This window comes from Suricata suricatta, chromosome 3 (genome assembly GCF_006229205.1).
Source record: "Suricata suricatta isolate VVHF042 chromosome 3, meerkat_22Aug2017_6uvM2_HiC, whole genome shotgun sequence".
Classification (NCBI taxonomy): Eukaryota; Metazoa; Chordata; class Mammalia; order Carnivora; family Herpestidae; genus Suricata; species Suricata suricatta.
Genome location: NC_043702.1, coordinates 169828142 through 169851311, shown reverse-complemented (window position 1 = coordinate 169851311; position 23170 = coordinate 169828142). Strand labels below are relative to the sequence as shown.

The 23170-nt window shown below is 45.9% G+C and overlaps 1 protein-coding gene and 1 long non-coding RNA gene across 4 annotated transcripts in view; both read left to right on the top strand.

The window, feature by feature from the left end:
• ATF6 (activating transcription factor 6) overlaps positions 1-23170 on the top strand; it is a 185037-nt gene that overhangs the window by 12592 nt on the left and 149275 nt on the right. For 2 of the 3 annotated variants that reach the window (XM_029935732.1, XM_029935729.1), the window contains exons 3-7: positions 386-473; positions 2336-2436; positions 5701-5827; positions 6643-6846; positions 13533-13753. In XM_029935732.1, coding sequence (XP_029791592.1) covers positions 386-473; positions 2336-2436; positions 5701-5827; positions 6643-6846; positions 13533-13753 — 741 coding nt within the window. The remainder of the gene's footprint in view (positions 1-385; positions 474-2335; positions 2437-5700; positions 5828-6642; positions 6847-13532; positions 13754-23170) is intronic. The other variant, XM_029935730.1, reaches the window with a different exon arrangement.
• LOC115288420 lies at positions 493-1973 on the top strand. The gene is made up of 2 exons (XR_003906997.1): positions 493-1097; positions 1312-1973. It is a non-coding gene; the product is annotated as an uncharacterized LOC115288420 (long non-coding RNA).

The following is a 23170-nucleotide window of genomic DNA, read 5'->3' as shown; positions in this document are numbered from 1 at the left end:
ACGATGCTGTATGCAGGCATTTGCTTTGACTCATTTTCACTAATGGCATTGGGAAAACTTCCTTTGGAGGGTCTCCCGTATGACAAAAGACCAATTTTGTGACTCTAGTAATGGTCGATTTCCATGGAAAAGAATGACACCAACTGAGTCTTTCCTACGTTGACTCCGTTACGTCCTTCCTGCTTGTTCCTGCCACACTTCAGATAACTGGATTGGTTTTGCTCTAGGCCATCCGTATTCCCAAGATGAACCCGTTGACTTAGAGAATTATTTTAACTAAGTTGGGTAGTAGCAGTTAAACTATTTATGGCTGGTTGTGTCTGATAGTTTGATTTCTAGACCTTTTTATTCTTCTCATACCCTTTTGCTGATTTGAAACCTACAGGAAAACAATTGTGATACTCTTGATTTTGACTTGGACTTGATGCCTTGGGAGGCAGGCGTCTTGGACATCAAAAACGAGTTCTGTGCAGGTAATGGGGTATTTCATTGGTAAAAATGTTAAACACACCCATTTTATTTGTAGTTTGCTAACAGCTGATACTAGGTGGGGTCATTGGGCTACTGTGATGGGTTAAAGAAGTTCCCGGGACTACTTTTGTTACGGCAGTGCACATAGAACTTTCTTGCCAGCGTGGCTGTAAAGAATTTCATGTAATGTTTCAGTTGCATAATGAATTAAAAGTTCATATCTGAAATCCTGATTTTGAATTACATATGATATCGCCGTAAGAGGTTAGCCTGTCTGAGCACCAGACAGAATTTAGGGAATCAAAGAGAAGAAGCTTGGGAAGAAGGGGTCCCCTGCATCTGATAGACGTACTTCTCCGGAAGGCGCACTCCCTAGTCAATGCTAGTGTTTTTAAGGGACCCTGATGGAGTAGGTTTGGGATGTGCCCGGAGAGACTGGGACCTGGAGGAAACTCTCTTCCGGGACGAAGCTGCTGGGAGGAGGCAGAAACCCCCTTCTCGCCTCTCTCCGCTTGAGCGGCCTGCTAGTCTCTCCCATTGTGGGCCTACACGGGAGCCGGCTGGATGCGAGTTAGTAACGTGCGTCGCAGACTCTATGTGGGAGGTGGCCTCAGCGCTGAGAGACGGTCAGTCAGCAGCACATCCTCCTGTCCACTTGCAGTCCGCCTCTCCCTGCATGTCCCAGGCCCTCATTTTATGTGTTTCTGTGTCTTGCTCAATACTTGTCTTCCCTCAGAGAATATGGGCTACGCAAGGCCAGTGTTCGGGTACAATTGTCATGTAGCAAATTACTCTGGAACTTCATGGCTTAAAACAACAACCATTTTATTATGCTCCCAGGACCAGCGAGTCAGGAATGTGCACAGGGTACACCGAGAGTGGCTTATTTCTGCTCTGTGATGTCCAGACCTCAGCCGGGAAGATCAGAAGGCTGGAGGAGCTGGGAAGTTGGGGGCTAGAGTTGCCTTAATATTTCTGCACTCAAGTGTCTCTGGCCTGGCCCGGATGGCTCCGTGACTAGGACTGTCGAGCCGAGCCCCTGCACACGGCCTTCCCGGGGGGCTCGGCTTCCTCTCCGCCCGCGGTCTCTGGCGGTCCGCCTTCAGAGCCTCCCGTGTGAGGGTCCCAGCACGCAGAGCGGACGCTGCGTTCGCCTGACGTCACCCAGCGTTGGAATCCAGAGAGCATGACTTCGTACTCTGTTGGGTGAAGGGGTCATAAGGCCACCTTGATTCAAACGGAAGGAAATAGAAGCTAGTGGGGAAGGGCAAGATCCCATTATGGATCAGGACGGATGGCAGAGATTTTGCGGCTCACTTGGGACGTGTCCTACGTCTGTCGCAGGGACGTGCCGTGCCTCTCTCGTTCCTACCCTGTTGTAGACTTCACACCCAAGGACGTGGCCTGGGCGGTGGTTTTTGTGAGTTTTAATTGTATTGTCGAAAGTGGTTTCCATTTGTTGCTGGTTTCTTAACACTTTTTAAAAGTTATTTTTGGAGGAATCTGTCGTGTTTTGCATGTGTAATATTCCAAAGGTACAAAAGGCCTAAAGAGTAGAAGGCTGTCTGCTCCTGCTGTCGTTCTGCAGCCAGCACGTTCTCCCCGGAGGCAGCCACGGCTCCCGGGGTGGCGCGTGGACCCTTCCTGAGATCCGGTGCCCGAGAGCGCAGATGCGTGCATAGACACGTCTGTCCTTATCACACACACGGCAGCACGCCAGAGTCACTGTTCTCCGCATCTGGAATTTGCATTCGAGGAGCTGTTTTGGTGACCTTCGCTTCAGTGTGATTGGATTTTAAGAGTAGGTTTTACCTTCTTTCTTACTAATTGTATTGAGTTTTTACTCTGTGCTTTTCCGTTAAAGATGTGAAGGCCAAACCTCAGCCACTTTCTCCAGCCTCCTCGAGTTGTTCAGCCTCCTCTCCGCAGTTAGTGGACTCTTACTCTTCAACCCAGCACGTTCCTGTGAGTAGCCAGCAAATCACGGTGGCTTTACGGTGATTTGATTACCATGCTGTCTGGGAGGGATGCATTTGGAGGAGGCAGTTCACGTTTATTAACTGCTACTCCGACCCTTTTTATCTTCTTCAATCCTAAGGAAACAGTCTTGAGGAAGGGCCTTGGGAGAGCAGAAAGTTCTTTGTGTGTTTCGTCTTGGCCTCCTTCCCCCGCGTTCTGGCCTTCATGATTTCACTGTTTCATTGTTTTCTTTGCACTTCACCAGTACCCAGTGTGTTCTTCATTTACTGTACTGTCTGTTTTCCCTGGCGTCCTCCCTCCCGCCTGTTAGAAAGTAACAGTCTTTGAGGACAGGGAAGACTCTAAGATGGTCTGTTTGCGTAATGCTTTGGCCATAGAACCTGGAATGGATTTCTTAATTCAGGAATGCTTAGTACTACCTTTGAATGGACTGAGGTTTTATTTTTTAACTTTTTAAAGTTTAGTTATTTTGAGGGAGTGAGAGCACAGGCAGGGCAGGGGCAGAGAGAAGGAGAGACAGAATCCCAAGCAGGGTCCGTGCCACCAGTGCAGAGCCGGATGCGGGGCTCGAACTCACGGACTGCGAGATCATGCCCTGAGCCAAGATCCAAGAGTTGGATGCTTAACTGGCTGTGCCATCCAGATGCCCTGGGCTGGGTTTTTATAAAAATCTGTTAACTTTTTAAATATGCTTTTGTTCTCTATCCAGACCAAAGCTCTGAGTCTGGGAAAAGGAAGTATCGAAGTATTCAGGTGCTTTTTTGAATGGGGAGAGAGAAAATATAAGAAGAAAAATTCAAATTAATACTGGAGTACATTATACCTGCTGTAAATTGGGGTGTCTTCATTACATGGTCCGCTGTGAATTCTGGACAGTTTGATCCAACTAATGTCTTTACGGTTCATCTCCTCGGTCTCTGCCAGGCCACCATCATCTCCCCTGGATCACGGCAGCAGGATTGTAACTGGCTTCTCTGCCTCTTGACTCCCCAGACTTTTCATAGCAGAGGAATCTTCAAAGAGAAATGTTTGAAAATTACAAATTTGATTGTCAGTCTTTTGCTTAAACCTTTTAACATGTTCCCAGCACTTACAACGATGAAATTCAAATTTCTGGTGTTCTAGGCGCTTCTCCATCTGCCTCCTGCGTACGTGTGTGGTCTTGTTTCTCACTGGCCCTTCCTGCCCTCACATTCCCCTCCCCTTTAACCCTGTGGGGGTCGTGTTCCCCCCCGCCCCGTGCTCTGCTCGTGGGCTGCTTTGGGCAATGTTGGGGGTCTGCCGTGAGGAAGTGCAGTGAAATCTCTGCTCTTACACTTTTAGGTTTGCATACAGACTCCCCTGCCCGCACTAACTTGTGTGTTTTCTCCCCTAAAACCCCCATTCATTCTGGAAGGTTCAGTTCAGAAAGTTTCCTCTGTGAAGCTTCTCTCCCACTGCTCCTAGCGGAAGTCCTCTGTGGTCCCACAATTTCTCCACATGATTTAATTTTTAAAAATTAAGTTATTTTGAAGTCAAAAGCATGTAACAAATTATACTTACAGAAGTGTGATTTCCATCTCTTCCTTTTTGTACTTTCTAAAGATTAAAAGAAAATTATTTTTAATGTTTGTTTACTTTTGAGAGAGAATGAGAGAGACAGAGTGTAAGCCGATAAGGTGCAGAGAGAGAGGGAGACACAGAATCTGAAGCAGCTCCAGGCTCCAAGCTGTTAGCACATAGCCCGATGACGGGCTCGAACCCACAAACTGTGAGATCATGACCTTAGCGGGAAGTCAGATGCTCAACCAGCAGAGGCCCCATTGAGTGATTATTCATACAATATTTTCATTGTAAAAATATTTTTTCAATTGGTTCTTGTATGTGACCCAAGGAGATAGCATATCACCTTACAAAGGTGCTTCTCTTATGTTTTAGTATTTATTCCTTTCATTTCATTTTCTAGGATAATTATGTTTGCTAGAGTTACAGAGAAAGCAGTTAATGTTTCTTATCTTTAATGGTAATGCATTTAGTATTTCACCATGAAGTGTGACATTGGCTGTGCAATTGTACATAGCTGTTTTGTGACACTTTAGTTTTAGTTTTTTCATTTGAGAGAAAGAGAGAGAGAAAGGGAGGGAGAGAGGGAGGCAGGGAGGGAGAGAGAGAGACAGACAGACAGACAGAGACAGAGAGAGAATGAGTGGGGGCGGGGCAGAGAGAGAGGGAGACTGAGGATCCTAAGCCGGCTCTGCACTGACAACAGTGAGCCCAATTTGGGGCTCGAACTCATGAATCGTGAGATCATGACCTGAACTGAAATTGGGGACTTAACTGACTGAGCCACCCAGGCACACCATAGCTTTTTTTTTAATATTTATTTTTGAGAGAGAGACAGAATGTGAGCAGGGGAGGGGCAGAGAGAGATGGAGACACAGAATCTGAAGCAGCTCCAGGCTCCGAGCTGTCAGCACAGGGCCAAGGCAGGGCTCGAACCTGTGAACTGTGAGATCATGACCTGAGCTGAAGTCAACGTTCAGGTGGCTGAGCCACTTATGCACCCCTTTTAATTTTCATTTTAATAATCTTACAGAGCATTTTGAAGATGGTATGATGTATTTATGCATGCCTGTCCCATTATTATATATAACATCTTAGAATAGAAATGCTACTTTTATCCTATGTTAACTCTCCTTATGCCAACAAAGAGACAGATCCACTGAGGACCTGGGCAGTTGTCCTTATACATCCCTGAATTACCAGATCACCGATCAAGTAAAACAGCCCTGTTCCTTTTAGTGTTTGTCTTTCTCTAAAACGTTTGGGACAAAGTCAACATTAATAAAAAAAAAAGAATAAAAATTAGTAAGAATTATTTGTTTTGAGTTTCTTGTAAGACTGGGGGAAAAGGGTGTTGGCATTTTAGCCATAGACTTATAATATACTGAGAGTTCTTATGGCTAGGAACCAAGTAAACACCACGCTGGTGGGAGGAAACGTGAGAGCACATCGTGGTTCCCATCTTTACTAGGAGAGGATAACACAGATACTCTGCGGTCTGGGTTATTTTTTCCTAGTCTTGATGGATGTTTATTTATCCAGTCTCTTCGTACTTCGTATATAAAGATTCAAATGTATTACACGTCTGCCTTGACGTTGTCCTGAAGCGTTTATCTGCTTACGTATGGAGCTTGCCCCTCTAAGCAATTTTCTGCGCAAGGAGTGTGTGTTTGCTTCTGCAGGAGTCTGTGTTTCATTTTGCTACAGGAGGAGTTGGACTTGTCTTCCGCTTCCCAGATGTCCCCCCTCTCCTTGTACGGTGAAGGCTCGCAGAGCCCCTCCGCAGAGCCCCTGCGAGAGGATAAGCCCGTCGTCAGCCCGAGGAGCAGAGCTGGTATGACTCCCGAGTCCTAACGGGGACGGTGTGGGCGCCACTTTTAAAAAGAAAGTGTTGGATTAAGTTCATGTCTAGTTACCTGGCTTTTAGCTTTTAAAGTAGTGGACCCGTTTCGCTTGTTACGGATAGTTAATGCGGAGAGGGAAGGCAGGAAATCATCTTCTTTGGTGGTTGTGTCTTTATAGGTGGAAAATGCTTTACAATAGAAGTGGGCCTCATCCCCTACAAGAGAGCGCAAAGTTCAGTGAAAGATACCGACCGTGCGGGCCGTGTGGCTGTGACAGTTATTACCTCTTACTCTTTAGGCTTTATTCAGTGAATTTGGCTCTTCTCCTTTACCAGCTCCTCTGTCTCCTTCCCAGAGCTGCAGCCCGGTCAGAAAGGAAGGTCTCAGTCTGCTTAGAAATAAGTCCTGGGGACGTCACGTGCAGCGCGGTGACTGCAGTGAAGCCTAGTGTGTTGTGGATTAGAAAACTGCTAGGAGGTTACATCTTAAGAAAAATTATAACCGTTTATGGTAACATGTTAATTTGCCTTATTGTGGGGATCGTTATGTGATACAAATGTCGAATCCTGTTCACGTGAAATTAATATAACGCTATGTATCAGTTGCACCTGAAAAGAAAAGGGAGCGGCCTCAGATTAGGGACCTTTGGTCCAGTAAGGTTTGGAGTGGCTCTGCCTACACTCCAGTTGGGGATCGTTACTCAGAAGTCAAGATAAGGTGTGGAAGAAGGTGTAGAAGAGAAGCTGTGCTCTGGGAATTTTAGTTGCTCTCAGATTGACATGTGACTGGCTTGGATCTTCTCCAGAAAATGGACTGACCCCAAAGAAGAAAATTCAGATGACTTCCAAACCGTCAATTCAGCCCAAGCCTTTAATCCTTCCAGCAGCGCCCGAGCCCCAGGCCAACGCCGGCATCCCAGCGAAAACCGTCATCATCCGGACGCTGCCGGCCCTTCTGCCGCTGGCGAAGCAGCAGCCGGTGATCAGCATACACCCTGCGCCCGCTAAAGGTACCTCCGGGGCGCGTGCGGCTGGTGTGACTGACGGGCACGGCGCCGGCCTCATGGCATTTCTTCTGCTTCAGGCCATAATTTCTGAGCACGCGCTGGGCGCCAGGAATCGCCCTAGCCCGGGAGACAGCTGTCCAGACTCGTTGTATTTGTCACGTCTTTTTTCTAACAGTTTTAGTCAGGAAAATACCTGTGTGTCAGGCTTGTGGTTTCATAAAGTCACTTGTAAGGAGGAAGAAAATCTGGGGAACTTTCTTGGTACCATTTCATCTTGAGACTTTTGTGTCTGTGAACTCATGTTTTTTGTTTTTGTTTTAAACTTTTTAATATTTATTTTGAGAGAGAAAATACACACGAGCAGGGGAGGGGCAGAGAGAAAGGGGAGCAGAGGCTCCAAAGTGGGCTCTGCACTGGCAGCAGAGAACCCGATATGAGGCTTAAACTCACAAACTGTGAGATCGTGAAGTCAGATGCCACCAGGCGCCCCTAAGCTCTTGTTTTTAAGGACAGGTCAGTATGTACAATAACATTACAGGTCTCAGAGGTGAGTTTCCGCAGCAGAGGCGGCTCTTGGTCTCTGCAGAGGCAGTGCGGTTTAGTAAACAGGATCGTGAGGCGGGGCATCAGGAAGGAGTCTGGTCTACATGTGGTCGAGCGTCGAGCATGTGTGTGTTTCTGTGTTTTGTCCACCAGATGGCCTCGCGTACTTGCGTTTCCAGGAATTCTAACATTGCAAGTAGTGAGAAGTTCATGTGTGAGGATTTGGTAACGATGCAGATGTAGGGATCATCTGCACACGGGAGGTCTTAGGCGGATTGCCTGTCACTCTCTCCATCCTGATACATGTTCCCAAGAGTAAAGGAAAACTTGTCTAACATTCTTCCCCTGAATTTGAGACTAGATCTTAAGGGGCATGGATTTTAAATCAACCACCAGTGTAACCTTTGTTTTCATGGCTGTGTTTCCAGCTCTGGATCGTTCATTCTTTTCTTTGGAGCAAGAGGAGCACGTTTTAATGAGAGCAAGGTCATACATTTGATTTGTGGTTATTCTGGGAGTTTTATTCTATTCCGGGGTCGCGAACGGTAGGACATTGGTACAGAGAAGAGGTGGGTGGGAGACTGGACAAGTCAGTGGCAATCCATCAGTGTGCACCCAAACCCCCCAGACAGACCTGAGGTACCTGCCCGGTCAGGACAGGCGCGGCGCTGCTGCCCTTCTCGCTCGAAAAGCAGTTGTCCTGTAGAATGGGTGCGCTTGTGGCCTGCGAGTGGGTGCTAGGTGTCCGTGAACTCCATGAAATAAAATGCATGCTCTACTGTATGTGTGGATTTTTCTAGGGGTAGCCTCCAAAACTTTCGTCAGGATTTCAGAAGGGCCCGTATCTTCCCAAAGGCTAAGAATTTAAACTTACGAAGAACCTCCTCATTGTTCCCGTCATGTATTAAAACACAAGTACATGAAGCAGAACTTGACATTAGCATGACTAGTGGGTAAAGCAAGGGATAGTCCTAGGAATTTGCTCTTAGTGGGTCATGTACGAGAGAGAGAAGACAAACTCTTCTTTTCTGAGCAGTTTCTCGGGTTCAGAAACCTGAATCGCACATTCGTCAGAAGGTCGGTGTCTTCCCGTCCTCTGAAGATAGGAGTTCTGTTTGGGGAGCAGGTGCTTGTCTGTTTTTATAGTATAATCTAGAGAGCTGGTACTATTCAAACATACAGATTTCAATGTATGTCTTCCATTTACTTGACACAGGTAGAGGGGAACAGCAGGAGAGGCGTTTTAGTTAATCAACGTACGTATCAGTAGTAAATATTTTACCGTTAAAAAAGAGTAATTCTTACAGGATTAAGTTCAAATTCTCTAACTTGGAAGTTAAGCGCACCATGGTTTGTGTGGCTCCAGTTTCATTTTCTAACTTTACGTTTTAATCACTCCTTTTTATAAACCCAACTTCCTCGTCCAGCCCAATGAATCTGGCCGCTGTCCCTCGTATCCTAGTTTTCCCTGGTTTCTTGGCTCAGACCGTCGTGTCTGTCTGAAACCGCTTCTGCCCCTAAGTCCGTGAAGACTGTTAGGAGGCGTGCAGGTGAGAGGGGGTGAGAGCCTGCGGGGTCCGTGAGAACGGAGGCCCGGGATGGACAGTGCGGGTACGGAGAAGTGCGGGATCACGGGCTTGGTGACCGGACGGCTTGGGAGGGGAGCGAAGGATAGAGAGGATTGTGTCCTGTCCTGGGCTTTTTGGGTGGACGGTGGTGCCGGTCACTGCATCGGAGGAGGTCATATAAGTTGCCCCAGGCCATTCTGCACGTGAGAGGTGGAGTCGGAACCTGGGCCCGCAGGTCTGGCTCACAGTGTGTGACGAGTCACGATGCCACTTTACTGCCGCTGAAAGAACGCGGAGATGTGCTCCTTGATCTCAAGGAGTTAACACCGTTACTCGAACAGTTACATTAACAGTCACTATGAGAACTAATTAACTAATAATACATGCAGTACCCTTAATGGAAGCTGTTATTATACAGAAATGGGAAATTAATAAATAGCAGCCAACACTGAGATTCTTACCGTGTGGCAGACACTGTTGTAGGTGTTTAAGTGCATTACCTTGGTGAATCCTTCTATCAGCTCTGTGAGGATAGGTATTATTATTGTCTGTTTATAGAGGAGAAAATTAAGACAGAAATTCTATACCCTGGGTCCCAGAGCTTTCCTGGTTTAGACAAAGTAGGCATTCAGAAACGCGTGACACGTAGTTCGAAGTCCCTGGAGAAGATTGACCAGAAAGAACCGTTGCACTCGGTGAGTTGTATGCAGTCCGAAGCGTTTAGCACCGAGTCTCCCGTGTTCTGTTGAGGCGGCCCTGCATGTAGTGTCTGAGGATTTTGCACATGCTCAAACGGATACGCAGCCTTTGGGGATGTCCTTCTGGACTGCTTCACACTAGGGACAGTCGTCACTACGCTCAGCCGCTAACTAAGGCCCAGGACGGCCCTGTGCGTAACACTTTATGGTTCGTGAGCCCCTCGCAGGCCCGTGTTGCGCAGGTCACCGTGAGAGCTTTTCTTGCCACGTCGCCATGGAAATTCCTCCCCACTCACTCTGGGGACCCAAGCATGCCTAGGGTGTCGCGGAGCCTGGATTTAGATGCTCGCTAATTTGAGGATCGCTGTGCGCCCTGGGGTGAAAGGGTTTGACGCGGGTCACAGAGAACAGGAGGCAGCAGTGGCCCCATAGGACTCGCAGCCATGTTCGTGCACAGACCTTGCCTCAGTGGCGCTCCGTCTCCCTCCCTCCACGATGTGGTTCTGTCGGCAAGCGGGTGCTGGTAACTAGGCCACGGACGGTACACACTGGGTGCTTTTCTGACTTAGTTGGTAAGAAGTATCATGAAGCCATCTGCATTGTTAACTGGACCTAGATGTAAGAACCTCTCTTCGAGATGACTGAATTCTTTACACTTATGAGCCACCTCCTCTGCTCTTTGGAGTAATCCCCAAGTTCATTTTGGGATTTCATTTTGGGACCTTCTTATTGTAATTTTGAAACTCAGAAGCTCTGGAACACTGCTTCCAGTGAAGCTCTTTCTCAGAGTATTGTTTTAAGTCCAGTGGTTCCCAGCCCACAGACTGGACCCAAGGTGTGGGTGGTGGGGGCGCAAGGCGTCTGCACCCCCATATGGGGGCAGGCATTTCTGTACACTGGCGAGTTTGTCTTCTGTGTCTTTGAACTCTTGGTTTTCAGATTTTTGTGGCTATAGTTCTGACTAATAAACTACAGATTTATTTTAAATTTTTACAAAGTTCTTAGTAGCCTTTCCTCAACATGTATTTTCTCATTCCCCAGAAGCCAAGTGGACAGCCGACCATCTTGGGGGACCAGGATACCTTAAGCAAAAATTTTTTTTCTTTTTAATATTTCATTATGTGAGAGAGAGAGGGAGGGAGAGGGGCAGACACAGAATCTGGAGCAGGTTCCAGGCTCTGAGCTGTCAGCATGGAGCCCAACGCGGGGCTCGAACCCAAGAGTCATGAGAATGACCTGAACCGAAGTCGGACGCCTAACCGACTAAGCCACTGAGGCGCCCCATACTTTTTGATAGTAAAAAGAATACTTATATTCAGGGTGAGAACCCTTGGTTTAAGTTCACATAATAATGAGTTAATAATGATGTGGTTTTTTAATGTGTTACCAGAAAACTTGACATTTGGTCATGTGCTATTTATTTTATTTATATTTTTATTTGCCTATTTGCTTAGAATATTTATATCTGCTTATGAATTATTTCTGTATTTTATATGTTTTTATTTCATAAAAGCCCAAGGGAAAAGTAGATAAAAATGTTTAGTGATCATTTTTGTGCAAGTAAATTGTACAAATTACAAGTGTGTGAAATTATGTTTAGATCTTTCGTGCTCATTTACTGAGATCTTTTAGTGTGGTTTTTGAGGCTGTCGGAAACAAAGACTTTGATTTAATAGAAGTTATTTTTTTTTATGCCAAGACAGGTGTTCTTAACACACAGGTGTTCTGGAGTATTGTTTAGATTCTTAGTTTTCCTTGATCCTTTGAAATACCGAGCTGAGTTTTATGTGGGTCATGTTACGTGGTCTGAATGTATAATACTTTTTTTTCCCCTTAAAGAAGAATTATTTATGTAATTTTAGTTGCTGGTTACTGTAGTACCTTTATTTTGTTAGATATTTTTCTCAAACAGCTGGGGATGCTGGGGAGGCTTTGAGCACCTGATGAAATTGGCCACATCTGAAAGGGGACATTTCAGCCGGCAAGTACGATTTTAACAGACCACAGTTATGAGCTACAGGAGTTTTCTTCAGGTTAATGATGCTCGTTCTCCAATTAACAGAATTTAAAAAATAATGTTAAATGCTGAGGATCGAGAAAAGATTTTTAGGCCATCTTGTGTGTGTAAGGGGCGTTGGTATTATCTACAGACTTTTAAATTTACAGATTTATGTTTTCTGTGCCTGTTGGCTGTGAATTCATCTCAAATGGTTTTAACATTGTTTTAAACAAGGATATTGCAAAGAACTTTATAAAAAGTGTTTTTAATTGAAGTATAATGAACATAGAGTCTTCCTGGTTTCGGGTGTCCGGTGTAACGCCTGAACAGTTCTGCCCATCACTCGGCTCATTGCAAGGTGTGCTCTTCATCCCCGTTACCTCACCCCTTCCTCACCCCTTTCCCCCAGGGAACCACCTCTTCTCTGTTTTTAGGGCTCTGGTTTTTGTTGCCATTTGTCCTGTTTCTCTGTTGATTTGTTTCTTAAATTTCACATGAGTGAAATCATATAGTATTTGTCTTTCTCTGACTGACTTCAAGTAGCACGATGTTATCTAGACCCATCCACGTTGTTGCAAACAGGAAGATCTTGTTCTTTATAATATTCCATTGCCTGTATTTGCCACATCTTTATCCATTCATCTGTTGATGCGCACTTGGGTTGTGTCCGTATCTTGGCTGTGGTAAATATTGCTGCCAGTTTTAACATTTTGCGTATTTGTAGCGCCTGTCTTTCCAGGTATTGAGGTACTGAATCACCATTTATATGTTTTTGGTGTTGTATTTTTAAATCCTGTCAATTAAAAATACGTAGCTCTCTTGGGGTGACTGGGTGTCTTAGTCAGTTGAGTGTCTGACTTTGGCTCAGGTCATGATCTCACAGTTCACGAGTTCGAGCCTTGCGTCGGGCTCTGTGCTGACAGCTCAGAGCCTGGAGCCTGCTTCGGATTCTGTGTCTCCCTTTCTCTACCCCTCCCCTACTCACTCTCTGTTTTCTCTCTCTCTCAAAGATAAGTAAACATTAAAAAGTTAAAAAAACAAACAAAATATGTGGCTTTCAGTGTTCGTTATAAAAGGTTTATTACTTATAAAAATACTTTTTAGTACTAATACATTTCAGAGGTTAGTAGAAAAATCTGTGCATAACTTAGCAAGTTTGACAGGCATACAGTAGAGAAAAAATATGGAAATATGTCATTAATGATAACTTCAAAGGGAACAAATTTAGTTGTTTTCATTAAAAACACAACAATTGGGGCGCCTGGGTGGCTCCTTTGGCTAAGTCTCTGACTTTGGCTCAGGTCATGATCTCACGTGTGTGGGTTCAAGCCCCACGTCAGGCTCTATGCTGACAGCTCAGAGAACCTGGAACCTGCTTCTGATTCTGTGTCTAACTCTCTCTACCCCACCCTGCTCATGCTCTGCCTCTCTCTCTCTCTGTCTCAAAAATAAATAAAACATTAAAAAAAAAACCCAACACAACAATAGATGTCACTGTGTGTGTGTGTGTGCGTGCGTGCGTGCGCTGCTATTATGTTTTAATTGGTGGATTGCTTTTTAAGTTTATTTATTTATTTTGAGGGAAGGTGAGAGAGCGTTGAGCAGGGGAGGGGCAGAGAGAGGGAGAATCCCAAGCAGGCTCTGTGATGTCAGCGCAGAGCCCGATGTGGGGCTCGTGCCCACGAAGCTGCGGGATCATGACCCCAGCCAAAACCAAGAGCTAGACACCTACCAGCTGAGCCACCCAGGCGCCCCTTCGTTGGTGGGTGTAAATCCCTTCAGTGTCATCTTCCTGTCGTGGCCGCAGAGGAGACCTAAGCGTCCGCGTCCTCTGCCGCGGTGATCTGCGCGCTGTGATTCCTTTCTTCCTTCCGCACGCAGGTCCGACGGTAGTGCTCTCCCCGCCCGCCGTGGTCCAGCTCCAGGCACCCGGAGTCCTGCCCTCTCCCGCCCCGGTCCTTGCTGTTGCCGGGGGAGCCGCGCCGCTCCCTAATCACATGGTGAATGTGGTGCCGGCCCCGGTGGCCCACAGCCCGGTGACTGGAAAGCTCTCTGTGACCAAACCTGGCCTCCAAAGCACCGTGAGAAGCGTGGGCTCGGATGTAAGTGTTGAAACCCAGCGCGTTACCGTGCCTCATTCCAAAAACGACAGAACTCAAGCACGCTGTTTGCCTTGCCTTGTTTCTGTTTCCTACAGGATGAGACAGGGATGTGCTGGGATTGCACATCCGTTGTTTGGGGGCAGATTATTATGTCAGAATCTAAGTGGAAAGGTTTTGAAGAGGCTGATGTTGTTGGATAAAAAGTGCCGGTGCGTCCTTTGCTCTGGGCCTCCTTCTGTCGAGCGCCCTCCCCAGCCCGGTCGGGCACTGCTCTATGACAGGACTCTTGCCCGGCTCCTGATGGAAGTGTCCTTGGCAGTGCCAGCTCGGAGTCTGCAGACTGTTTTCTCATCGGGGTTTCTGTTTCCCCCTGGACTCCTGGAGGGTTCTCAGCACTGGGTAACGATGACTTGCTACTCAGGAATTCTGTCTCAGTGATTTGTTGGTGTTTTCCCATCTTTACAGATCTGCAGATTTCCTAGCCTGTTGTGGGGAGTTTTTGTCATTTATAAATCACAGAGAGTTTCCTGAGATCTGTCCTCCCTAAAGCCAGCTGTCGCATTTGCCAGCTAACTCTGCTTTCTTTAAAAATGAGACAAAAATACCTCATGTTATGTACTAAGAAGTCATGGGCCTAAAGTTTAATGAAAGTTAAAGTCAGATAACTATCCTAATAGTGGATTCTTTCAGATTGTTACTGGGAAGCCAAACTCATGTGTTTTCTTTAAAATAAAAGTAGGTATTATTGATTGTTAATATTGCTATACTACCTTGTCTTTACGTATTGCAGAGTACTTTTAGAATCCTAGGTCCCTGTGAGTTATTCAGGTTATCGAAATACTGTCTGATCTGTCTACCTTAATTTATTAACTCAGCACGTCGGTAGCCCAGTAGCGACCTTGCACCTCTGTTGCATAGAACACAGCGGCGTCTTCTCAGTTGGCAATATTGTAAAGACCCGTGACAAAGGAGTGTCCTGTGAAGAAGGAGGACATAGAAGCTCTGCAGTAATTCGCAGAGCGTGCAGAGCCGGTGGAAACGGCACAGCCAGACACGGAGGAGGACTAGTGTCGGACGAGAGTAGACGTGGGTAGGACAGGCTTAGCCGCGACCCTTAATGTCCGTTAGTTTTGAGGACTAGGAAAGGTTAAGCCGTGTTTATGGCGTGATAGGCACTAATACACAGTGTGTGTTTCGGTTGAAGATGAAATGATGCTGGGATTTGCTTAAAATACTCTGGGCGTAAGGCGAGGTGCCCAAGATGGCGGAAACAAGACGGGCAGAATGTCAGTGGTCTTCAAAGTTGGGTGTGTAATCTTTCTCTCCTTTTGGTGTGTGGGAGCATTTCTACAATAAAGAAAATACAGATGTCTAGAACCGTTCTGTGGTATTGTCGGGTAAAAAGTGGTGTGGGGCACCTGGGTGGCTTAGTCGGTTGAGCATCTGATTCTTGATTTCAGGTCAGGTCACAATCTGAGGGTCGTGGAATCGAGTTCCCGGTTGGGCTTTGTGCTGAGCATGGAGCCCGCTTGGGATTCTCTCTCTCCCACCCCTCCTCTGCCCCTCCTCTGCTTGCACACACACGTCCACGTGTGCTCTCTCTCAAAAAGAAAAAGAAAAGGTGTACAACCAATAAAAGAAAGGGTGTGCTTTTCATAGGAGACTGAAAAGGCTAAGAATGATGAAAGAAGACTTTAAAAATGATCCTCTGAGCTTTCCTTTAAATCCCCTTTAAATTATAAATGGAATGTTTCTTCTGTGAAATGTAACTAGAAATAGAAGATATTCAAAGTTATCTTTATATCATGTTAGGACATTTAAAGGATTTATTTATTTTTAATTTTTTTAGTGTTTATTTTTGAGAGAGAGCAAGAGTGTTTGCATTCGTACGTGAGCAGGGGAGGGGCAGAGAGAGAGGGAGACACAGAATCCGAAACAGGCTCTAGGCTCTGAGCTGTCAGCACAGAGCCCAATGTGGGGCTTGAACTCACAAACTGTGAGATCATGATCTGAACCAAAGTCGGACTCTTAACCTACTGAGCCACCTAAGTGCCGTTAAAGTATTTATTATGAAATATCTTAGACGTTAAAAAAAAGTAAAGACGAATTAGAACTTTATTTTATTTTATTAAAAAAATTTTTTTTAATGTTTTTATTTATTCTTGAGAGAGAGGCAGCATGAGCAGGGGAGGGTCAGAGAGAGAAGGCGTCATGAGATCAGAAGGCAGGCTTCAGGCTCTGAGCTAGCTGTCAGCACAGAGTCCAACGCGGGGCTCAAACCCATGAACCATGAGATTATGACCTGAGCCGAAGTCGGATACCCAACCGACTGAGCCACCCAGGTGCCTCTATTTTATTTTTTTAATGTTTATTTATTTTTGAGAGAGACAGAGTGTGAGCGGGGTCGGGCAGAGAGAGGGAGACACAGAATCAGAAGCAGGCTCCAGGCTCTGAGCTGTCAGCACAGAGCCCAATTGAACTCACAGACTATGAGATCGTGACCTGAGCCAAAGTCAGACACTCAACTAACTGAGCAACCCAGTCGCCCCTAATTAGAACTTTAAAAATTAGAGAATAACAGTATGTCACAGTTGTCAAACTATTAACAAGATGTTAGTCTGTAGTCATAGACGCATGACGACTGATCACGGTACAGCCTAGAGGAGTGTGGCTAGGAAGGGGAGGCCGTCTGGAAACCGGGGGAGCGGAAGGGCTGAGGTTTGGAAGGACTCTGTAAACTGAAGAAGAGAACACTGAATGTGGGTCCGGGAGGCGATTCCAGGACGTGAAGGTTGATGTGTGGAAAACGGGGATTGTTCTGGGTTATTCCAGAGGGCTCAACTAGGAGAGGTGCAGATACGTTATGGATAGAGTCCTCCCAGTCCTAGATTCTTTGATTCAGTCATTGTACTTAAAAACAGGAGGCCTTTTAATTTTTTCTGCTGTTAGCTAATATCTGAATAATAAGCATTTTTAAACGTTTATTTATTTATTTTTTCTTAAATTTTTTTTTTTAACATTTGTTTACTATTGAAAAACAGAGACAGAGCATGAGCATGGGAGGGGCAGAGAGAGAGGGAGACACACAATCTGAAGCAGGCTGTAGGCTCCGAGCTGTCAGCACAGAGCCCGACGCAGGGCTCACACGAGCGGTGAGATCATGGCCTGAGCCGAACTTGGCCGCTCAACTGACTGAGCCACCCAGCACCCCGATAAGCATCTTTTTTTAAAATTATTTTTTAATGTTTATTTTTGAGAGAGAGACAGAGTGTGAGTGGGGGAGGGGCAGCGAGAGGGAGACACAGAATCTGAAACAGGCTCCAGGCTCTAAGCTGTCCACTCAGAGCCCCACACGGGGCTCGAACTTGTGAACTGCAAGATCACGACCTTGTCCCAAGCAGGATGCTTAACCACCGGAGCCACCCGGGAGCCCCTATGTAATGAGCATCTTAATCTTGGCACTCATTGTGTTCTGCTGACCCGTTTTGTACTCTCTGAACATTTCATTTAATTATTTATTGACCAGTGGACATTCAGTATAGCTTCTTTGGTGCAAAAGACATGTTTGTTCTGCTCTTACACCCTTAAGAGTATTCTGTACATTTGGTGAATAATTTACTGATGAAGCCTCTGTCAACATTGAACAGAGATGGGAAGGCATAGAACCAATAGGTATGATTTTTTTTTTTTCAGTAATACTTGTTGGCTAGTGTTCCTTACTACTTTTCAGAATTTAGAGTTGACGTTATTATAAGAGAAAGATTTCAAGTAGTGTGTCTAGTGCAAGAGACCTAAAGGCAATTAGAATAAATTTTCTAGTCAACCTGAGTTGAGATTTTGTGCTTATTTTTCCTTGGCCCGCATATCAGGAAGTGAGCCAGGCCTTTTCAGTATGAGTTTTCTGGTAGAGGTTTTGACTTCGTGTTTATTTCAAGTAAAGAAACATCAGTCTGTCCTATCAGCTGGGCCAAGCCTCTCAGGAACCCAAAGTAAATTTGTTCCAGAAGGAGCTGCAGGAGACTTTGATCCGCCGGTATGGTCTCTGGTGTTAGTGACTTGGTTTGACCTTAATAGTGTGTATTTGTTAGACCCGAGTTCCATTAAATTATGATAAATTTGAAGTATAAATTTCTGATTCAAAATGGCCAAAAAAAAATTTCGTTAGGTGCTTTTTGTGCTTTTAACCCAAACGTGTGGTGTAAAAGCTGTAATTCAGCAAAAGAAGGCGTATCAGTCCTTTGTGGCTTTGTAAGGCTGACATGGCTCCTTTTTCCACCTTTTTTGTTCTTTTGTTTGGCTAGTTTTGCTCTCTGGAGACCTGAGTCGCGTTTTTTGCATACCATATTCTGCAAACTGCATTAAGTGCCACATTTTCTGTTATGAAACAGTTTGCCTGGTTCAAATTATAATCTCAGTCTTCCTGCCTGTTGCTGGTAAATCTGTTCGGTTTAACTCTTGGAAGCCTCACCTAAGTTTTCAAGAAATACGGTTGGTTTTTGGCTCTGATCGTGATGGAAAAAAATGAACGTAGTCTCTCGTCTTGGTGTAGAAATCCTCTGACGCAGCTTCTTGATAAATGGCGATCTCGGGACTCCAGAGTGGCCTTTCTCGGAGAGCACGCTTATCTTTCTCTAAAGGGCAATCGAATGTTCCCAGACATCAAACCAAGGGCTGCACACAGGCAACCTGCTGAAATCTGTGTGGCCATAACTACTACCCCTCCACCCACCAGAGCTCCGTAAAGTTCGCGAAGCATTGTGGCTCTCGTTTTAGGTCCACGGAATTATATTGTTGTAGTTATTTTGTTTGGGATAAATGACCAGAAAAAAAAAAAAGATGTGGTGGAATCGTATTCTGTGTCCTCCACCCTGGGCCACGGTGGGGCAGACCCCTACTGGAGACCAGTCGGTGGTAACAGTGGGAAGAAAATGAGGAGGAACCAGGTCAGACTAGAAATAACATCAGAAGGGAGGCTGATGGAGGGGACGGGCTCCGCTGCAGGAGGCCCCGGGCCTTCTTCCCAGCCCAGTCACCCCACTGAGCATCCTCCAGACCCTTTATTACCTGGCACCCCTTCCTGATTCTTTACTCAGTGACCGTGACCCCGCCCCCCCATCCCACTCTGCCCAGGGGGTCCTGCCCTGGTCACTACAGCCTTCCTAAGCAACTGGTGCTGGGGAGATCCCTTTCTGCCTGCGGGTGTCAGACATGCTGTGAACGGGAGGGACCGCTTCGGCGTGGCGAACTGGCACTTGTTGTTTCTTTCTCCGGAGACAGCGTGGTGTAGTTGGGTTCAAGACTTCGGGTGTTGTTAGAACTCCGAGCGTGGGGTCGTGCGATACGGGCCGGCCGAAGCAGTGCACGCAGTGTTCCTTTACCGCAGGGAAGGAGTGCTGAGCCGTACAGCAAGTGGGGGGCGGGGCTCCTCGGCTCCAGGGGAAGACATTACCTCCTCTCTCAAGGTTGCTTGCTGGAAACAGCCCCGAGACGAGGTGAAGAGCGGTCGGGACCTTTGTTCTCGGCAGGCCCAGGAAGACGGGTGGTAGCATGACTCACAGGAGACCCTAGGGAAGTATCTTTCAAGAAAATATGAATCCAGGGGCACCTGGGGGGCTCCGTCGGTGAAGGGTCCGGCTTCGGCTCAGGTCATGATCTCACAGTCTGTGAGTTCGAGCCCCGCGTCGGGCTCTGTGCTGACAGCTCAGAGCCTGGAGCCTGATTCCGGTTCTGTATCTCCCTCTCTCTCTGCCCCTCCCCTGCTCACGTTCTGTCTCTCTCTCTCTCTCTCTAAATAAATAAATAATAAATGTTAAAAAAAAAGAAAAGAAAAAATATGAATCTAAAATAATTTGTTTACAGTGCAAAACAATGCAGAGAAACTTAGAAAAATGGAGAGTGCCTGTGCTCTATTTTGGAAAAAAAGATTTTTTTTTAATGACACTTAAGCTGCGTGTGTTATCAGTAACACCCAAGAATAGGCCCTCTGTTGGGGCTAAGAGTGAGCTGAGTATCCTTACATGGCGTGGCCAGCTTAGATCCAAGAAGATAAATAATGAATAGATACTTTTTATGACTAAATTCCTTCACAGCAAAGACACGGGATCATGGTATTTCTGTAGGCTTTAAAAGTAAAGGAATCCATCAGAACAAACTCAACAGGAAGGATTTGGAGGCCGAAAGAGCTCTCCAGATTTTAGTCAGAGATTACTTCTGTGCTGACTGCTTTCTGGCTTTGCTCCTGCAGGGACTCTGCACAGCAAAGGAAAACACGCTTTTTTAAAATATGTGTAGTTTCTCGTTAGATGGAGGTCTGGGGCTTCTAAAAATTTATCTTGAATAAGGACTTTGGCAACTCATTTCATTTGTGGTTCCAGTGGTTTTGGAAACGGAACAGAAGCTGTCTCCCCGTACTGAAATAGATTAGATTTGTGTCCCGTGGCAGCTGTAGCATTCCTTGTTTCAGTTTGGCGTCTTGATCAGGTTAATAAATAATTATCAGAACACTTTTTAAATATTTATTTTTGAGAGAGACAGAGCATGAGCAGGGGCGGGTCAGAGAGAGAGGGAGACAGAATCTGAGGCAGGCTCCAGGCTCCGAGCTGTCAGCACGGAGCATGATGCGCGGCTCGAACTCAGGGACTCCAAGATTGTGACCTGAACGGAAGTAGGATGCTCAGCTGACTGAGTGGTCCAGGCGCCCCAGTAAAGAATTATTTTTAAAGGGATGCTGAGTTCTATCTTAATAAATAATTAATACTTAATTCCCTTTTCTCTGGTTTCCCTTGCTGCACCCTGTCCCTGGAGATGGCCCTTCTGTGCCCCAGATGCTGTGGCCCGTAGTTCCCCTGTCCAGAAGCAGTCCCCGTTACCAGTTTTTCATGCAGCATTCCCGAGACAGTGCCTTAATGTGTTAGTATTTATAGTTTTTCCCATTTACCTGTTTTACAGAGATGGTAACAAGCGTGTGCATGCTATCTGCACCTTCCTTTTCCCCATACCTGTACACGGAACATTTTCTTACGCCTTTAGTACCTGCGCCGTAGTCTGTTTCATAGGGCGTCATAATTACTTAAGATTTGTGCAGTTTTTTTCTTTATATGCAATCCCTTCATTGGGTAACTTGATCCTCATTTAATCTTGTTTATGTGCAAGTATATCTGTAGGAGAAACTCCTAGAACAGAAATTGGAGAGTCAGAAGGTAGGTCGTTTTTACATTTTGATAGATATTGTCAAATGGCTCTCCATAGCTGTGTTTCTGGTTGATTCTGCCGCGTTGGGTGTGTGTGAGCGCCGTCACAGGGCTGCCTAGAGGAGACGATGGACAGTGTCTCCATGACCAGCTCCCTGCTTCTCACCCCCCCGTTCCTGGCATGGTTGTTGACAGCACTGCGTGTGTGCATTTGTCTGGAGAGTCTATAGCTTCCCGTGTAATGTTTTGTTTTGTTTTATTTATTTTTGAGACAGAGAGAGAGCACGAGTGGGTGAGGGACAGAGAGAGAGGGAGACACAGAATCTGAAACAGGCTTCAGGCTCTGAGCTGCCAGCACAGAACCCAATGCAGGGCTCGAACCCACGTACCACGAGGTCATGACCTGAGCCGAAGTCAGACGCTTAGCTGAAAGGGGCACCCAGGCACCCCTGAATTTTTTTTTATAGCTTGTTGACATAAAGTTCACATACCACAGAGTTCACCCTTATAAGGTCTAAAATTTAATTGTCTTCAGTGTATTCACAAAGTTGTGCCATGAAAATAGCTGCTATCTAGTTCCAGAATGTTCTCATCAGCCTAAAAAGAACCTCCATACCCATTAATGGTCATTCGTATTCCCCTCGTCTCTCTACCCCTGGCAACCACTGATCTGTTGTCTGTTTCTATGGAGTTTCCTGTTCTGGAACATTTCATGTCAATGGAATTATACACAATGTGGCCGTTTGTGTATGGTTTTCTTTCTTTCTTTAAGCTTATTTATTTATTTTGAGAGAGAGTGCTGAGCATACGTGGGGGAGGGGCAGAGAGAGAGAGAGATGGAAAGAGAGAGAATCCCAAGCAGGCTCCACAGTGTTGATGCAGAGCCTGATGTGGGGCTCGAACTCACAAATCACGTGGTGATGACCTCAGCCGAAACCAAGAGTTGGACGCTCAACTGACAGAGCCACCCAGATGCCCCTCTTTTTTTTTTTTAATGTTTATTTATTTTGAGAGAGAGAGAGAGAGCACATGTGCACGCATTCAAGGGCGAGGCAGAAAGAGAGGAAGACAGAGATTTTCAAGCACGACCTGGGCTGCCATCACAGAGCCTGAAGCAGGGCTCGAACCCTGAACCACAAGATCATGACCTGAGCAGAAAGCAAGAGTCTGGTGCTGAATGGAGCCACCCAGGTGCTCCAGCATAATGTGGTTCAAGATCCATTCATACTGTAACATGTATTAGTACTTATCCCTTTTTATGGCTAAATAATTTGCCGTTGCTTGGATAGATGGCATTTTGGACTATCCATTTATAATAATGGAGATTTGGTGGTTTCCACCTTGTGGCTATTGGGAATAATGCTGCTTTGAACATTTTACGTGTAAGTTTTCATAGTCTTTTTAAAACCTTTAAAAAATGTGTAAGTTTATTTATTTATTTTGAGAGAGAGAGAGAGAGAGAGAGAGAGAGAGAGAGAGAGAGAGAGAGCGCGCGAGCACAAGGAGTAGGGGCAGAGAGAGCGGGGAGTGGAGTCCCAAGCAGGTTCTGCACTGTCAGCCTAGAGCCTGAGGTGGTGCTTGATCTCACAAACTGTGAAGTCATGACCTGAGCCAAAATCAAGAGTCGATGCTAACCAACTGAGCCACCCAGGCACCCTGAGATCATTTTGATCTTGATCAAAGTCAAGAGTTGGAGGCTTAACCAACTGAGCCACCCAGGCATCTCAGAACCCTTTTTAACATAGAGTATTTACAGATCAGTGAGAAAAATGGAAGTTGACCCAACAATCAAACGGACAAAATACATGACTAGACAAATCACAAAGGAGAATGGCAGGTGTTTCAATGAAAGTATCAATTGCTGTATATTCTTTTAAGGGGTATGCCCTCTGGCAGGTTATAATTTATGAATATGTGAAAGAATACTAATTGTTAATGGAGGAGAACCTTTGACTGGTTAAATAATGATATTCAAGGATTAAGAGTGTTATGGTTAAAATATTCTGCGGATCTCATCCCCCTTTGGTATTCTGAGTGCTAAGAGAAGTGCCCGTCGCCGGTCTTCTAATCCCCGGCATCACGTGGCTGCCGCTCTGCTGGGCTGCGTGTGCATGTGGGTGCGTGCAGGCTAGGCTGGGTATGTGCTGTCAGGCCTTTACAAGTTGCAGAAACAAACCAGAAGACACATTAAAAAATTTTTTAAAATAAAAATAATTTTTTTAAATAA